This window comes from Engraulis encrasicolus, chromosome 2 (assembly GCF_034702125.1).
Source record: "Engraulis encrasicolus isolate BLACKSEA-1 chromosome 2, IST_EnEncr_1.0, whole genome shotgun sequence".
In the NCBI taxonomy this organism is placed as follows: Eukaryota; Metazoa; Chordata; class Actinopteri; order Clupeiformes; family Engraulidae; genus Engraulis; species Engraulis encrasicolus.
In genome coordinates, this window is record NC_085858.1 from 16,428,229 (window position 1) to 16,432,801 (window position 4,573).

The window sequence follows — 4,573 nt, forward strand, 5'->3', positions numbered from 1 at the left end:
TGGGTGTGAGAGGGGTGGGATGGCTTTTTCACTTTGCACAATAGAGATAACCCTGATGAAAGCGTAAGCTGAAATTTTGAGTTCTGAGTGCGACGACACAGTTTTTAAAATAATGGCCCACCGCATGCACCTCACACGGTAGCCTATGCATTTACTAAACCTGAACACATTTTTTTTACCTTGCACTACCAAAAAATCCCACAGGGTGGACTATTTATACATGCTACCAAGCATTCTCCCACACACACACACGCACACACACACACACACACACACACACACACACACACACACACACACACACACACACACACACACACACACACACACACACACACACACACACACACACACACACACACACACACACACACACACACACACACACACACACACACACACACACACACACACAAACACACACAGCTGTGTATTTGGTTAATTCACCCGCACCAATCACCCTCTCCTCTTCTCCCCCAACAGAGCACTGCTATCAGGGCTGTCTCTTGCCTCTGAATCTGTCGGCTGTGACCTCTGCCATCTGACCTTTCACCTTTCTCCATTAAACAGAACGCCTTGAGGAGACCATTAGCTTCACTCACTCCAGCCATTGAGGTCTTGCAACAAAGTGGCAGCCAATCTTATCTTCTCAATGCACACAACAAAGGACTCATCATGGGAATGTTACTTATATCAGCTTGTATGCACTTAAGGTCACAGCACAACATCATAGGGGGGAATAGGAGGAACCAATGTAGGCCTATTGCAATATTTCTGGCTGTTGAAACCACATTTCAACAACAAAAGTGAACAAAAGTCCTGTTTGTTCCCTTTATCTTATGCCAACAATTTGTGTTAGGTACAGTCTGTTTGAGGATCCCTTCCCAGTTGAAAGGACATGTGTTGGCACTTAACCCCATACTGCTCCAGGGACTGTAACCAATACTCTGTAAATAACTAGGAGTCACTTTGGATAAAAGCAAATAGCTACAGCAAGTGTAATGTAATGTTATGTATGGAATCCTCTAATGTGGCATATAACTTCTTTGTGTGTTTCCAAAGTTTTTTTTTTGTCAAGATACAGCATATCCCCGACCCTACCGTGGCTCTAATGGTACAGCACTGGGCTGCTATGCCGGCGACCCAGCTTCGATTCCAGCCCGGGTCACTTGCCAACCCTTCCCCATCTCTCTCCCCATTCACTTCCTGTCTACCTCTCCTACTGTAAAAACTATAGATCCCTGTATACCAACAAGCATCAAGCATGAACAATAATCAACTAGTGTACTTGATAGAGGTCACAGACTGGTTCAGGGACATAGACCTGACTGGTGGGGCCGGGGTGTCCTTCTTCAAGACCCACTGCTATAGTCTACCCCAGAGACAGCTGGACTGATGGGGGGGGTGACTTCACCAATGGTGGACAACAGGACATCTGCCGTCCCCACCGCACGTCTGTCTCTGTGGAGGGCTCTCATTGTGCGTTTGACTCCCTCTCCGACCCCCACACACCCAACACACACACACAGACACAGACACACACACACGCACACACACACACACACACACACACACACACACACACACACACACACACACACACACACACACACACACACACACGCACGCACGCACGCACACACACACACACACACACACACACACACACACACACACACACACACACAGAACCACATATGCATATATTCACACCCTGGTCATTCATAGGCTAAGAAGGATTGGGACTGAGGCAAGCCTCAAGTTTGAAAAGAGCGAGGGAGACGAAAGAATGGACCTCAACCCCCTCCATAGAACATGCTGTCCTTTCACACTTTCACAGAGAAGAAAATTCCAGCACTAATGATTCTGTCTCTCTGTCCTTCTTTCTCTATATTTCTTTCTCTGTCTCTTTCTCCAGCGAGATGCCACCACCAGACAGATAGATGGATGAGACAAGTTCATTAAATTGATTTGTTTATCTTTTTTATGGAATTCCATTTAAATGTAGGAGTATTTTCAATCAATATGCACATAGCTGATTGCCCTCCGCTGAATGATCTTACAAATGTTTCAGAGGCAGATTCCTCCACTGATCTGAGTCTCTGAGCCACTGAGCCTCTGTTCCCACAGCCATATTTCCATGTAATAACTTTATTTTACCTCCCCCCACTTGCCTTCTTTTCAAATTCCATGCACAGCTGCCAAAAAAGCTGGTCACGCTAAATTGAGACCATCAATGAATGAAACCTTGCGTCCCCCTCAAACGCTCCATCCAGGCCAAATTCCACCGTCATCTCTTGACAACATCATCATGGATTTTCTCTCCCCCTATCCTGTAGTTTTTTTATTTGTGCTTTGTGTTTATTTCTTTTGGTAAACACAGATAAGCATGAAAACTGGATATTACCTTAGAAATAAATGAAGCTTCAAGAACGACAAAGCACAACTTTGCAATATCCTCTTCCTCCTGACACCCTGCTGCAACGCCCCATGTAAACACAAGACCTGAGACAAGTGCTTATTCATTTGTCTCACTGACCATTCAAAATTCTTGTGGGTTTCAGTAACTGTATCAGTAACAGACTAAAAGTATCATGAAGGAGGTATGCACTTTGTTAAGATGCAAGCAATGTCAAAAGACAACAGAGGTGTCAGTCATAAAGACACAACATAAATACACATCTTTCTACTTTTAGTAGCCATACTCCCCAATTTCACCTCCCCATAGACTCCAGCACACCTCCTTACTTTACATTGCAAAATATGTGCAGTTTATGACCTTACAGTATGTATTTGTAGCTAGTGCCCACCCCCCAGCCAGCCAGCATTACAAAATGGGCATAGTTCATTGACTTATGTCTTAGTAAGCCAGTGCTGTCTCCAACCTGCCTACCTTTCAGACACTAGGGAGGTATTTTCCTGCACTGTGGCAACCCTGAATTGAAATATATGTATATTGTATTTGTATTGTCTTTTCTATGTATTTGAATGGAACCCTGGGTGTTTAATAAAGTATTCAATTCAATTCCAATCACACCCTCCTTACCTCTGCTTTTTAGTAAACAGCTCTGCAGCCAGACTCTCCCTCTCCATCTCCACCTTACATTGTACAAAAAATCTGCAGTTCATTGCCTTTCTGTAGGTATGTCTTTGTAAGCCAGCTAGTGCTCCCCACCAGTCCAGACCAGTCCCAGTCCACTCCTACCCTCCTACCCTCCACCCTCCCACCTTACCTCTGCTTGAGGGCGCCCACGTCGGCGGCCAGGTTGTCCCTCTCTATCTCCAGGCGTGCCTTCCCGGCGCCCAGGCCGTCCACCTGCCTGCGCAGCTCCCTGAGCTCCTCCTGGTAGATGTCCCCCAGGCGGCTGGGCTCCTTGCCCCGCAGCTGGTTCAGCTCGGCCACCAGCATCTTGTTCTGCTGCTCCAGGAAGCGCACCTTCTCGATGTAGCTGGCGAAGCGGTCGTTGAGGCCCATCATCTCCACCTTCTCGTTGGTGCGGTTCTCCCGGAACTGGGCCTTGAGCAGGGAGTCCGCGGAGAAGTCCAGCCGGTCGCCGCTGATGGAGGCCGGCGCGCTGCCCAGCGAGAGGCGCGAGGTGGTGAGCGTGAGCGGGCTGGACAGGGACAGGTGCCGCGGGGTGCTGTGGAGGGACACGCTGGAGTGGCGCACGCTGGAGTGGCGCAACCCCAACCCGGAGGGGCTCGCCTGGGGCCCGAAACGCTTGCGGTACGAGGACAGGATGCGTTGGTTCTCCATGGCCACGACTTGGACGCAAGAGAGTGGAAGTGTGAGAGCGTGTGTGTGAAAGAGAGGGAGTGGGGCTGGGATGGGGAGAATGGTAGGCTTTTATAGATGCGGAAGGATGGAGAGACAGAGAGGGCATGAGAAGGAGAGAGAGGGAGAGAGAAAGAGGGAGAGGGACATAGAGAGAGAGGAGAGAGAGCAAGCTCAGGGAGGGGGACACATGAAGGGCAGCAGAGAAGGGGGTAGACAAATAGGGGCAGAGAAGGGTGGCTCGAGGGGTGTGGGGGTGTTTTTCAAAGGGGGGGGGAGGCGTATGGGTATGTGTGACTCTCAAAAGCTGGGGGCCAGAGATTTTTTGTACTTGTCCACTCAGCTACAAACAGCCCTCTGACCCCCTCCCCTGTGCACCCCCGCCTGCATAACTTGGGTTTTTGTCTGATCAAACTGAGCCACTCGTCCACTGGGAGTAAACCTGCAAAACAGCAAAGAAAAGCAAACGTCTGTCGCTTCTTACCGGACCCAGTGAGACAGACTGACAAAACAGCCACAAACAAAGAGGGATGTAGTCATGAAAATGATGTGTCATGAGCAAGAGATGGAACGAGAGAGAGAGAGAGAGAGAGAGAGAGAGAGAGAGAGACAGAGACAGAGAGACAGAGATAGAGCAATGAAGTCATCAGTGGCACAGTAGCAACAAACTGATGATGGTTGGTGGAATCTAAAAGACTAACTCACCTCTATTCTTCTCCCACCAGTATCATTCTCTCCTCCTCCATTCTCTCCTATTCTCACCCCTCCTCTCTCTCTCTCTCTCTCTCTCTCTCTCTC

At 48.7% G+C, this 4,573-nt stretch overlaps 1 protein-coding gene across 1 annotated transcript in view; it reads right to left on the reverse strand.

The window, feature by feature from the left end:
• The window catches only part of gfap (glial fibrillary acidic protein), a 10,870-nt gene extending 7,049 nt beyond the window's left edge, over nucleotides 1-3,821 (reverse strand). Inside the window, exon 1 of the mRNA XM_063223270.1 lies at nucleotides 3,234-3,821. Within this exon, the coding sequence (XP_063079340.1) occupies nucleotides 3,234-3,757 (524 nt within the window). The 5' untranslated portion in view covers nucleotides 3,758-3,821. The remainder of the gene's footprint in view (nucleotides 1-3,233) is intronic.
• Between the last annotated feature and the right edge of the window lie 752 nt (nucleotides 3,822-4,573).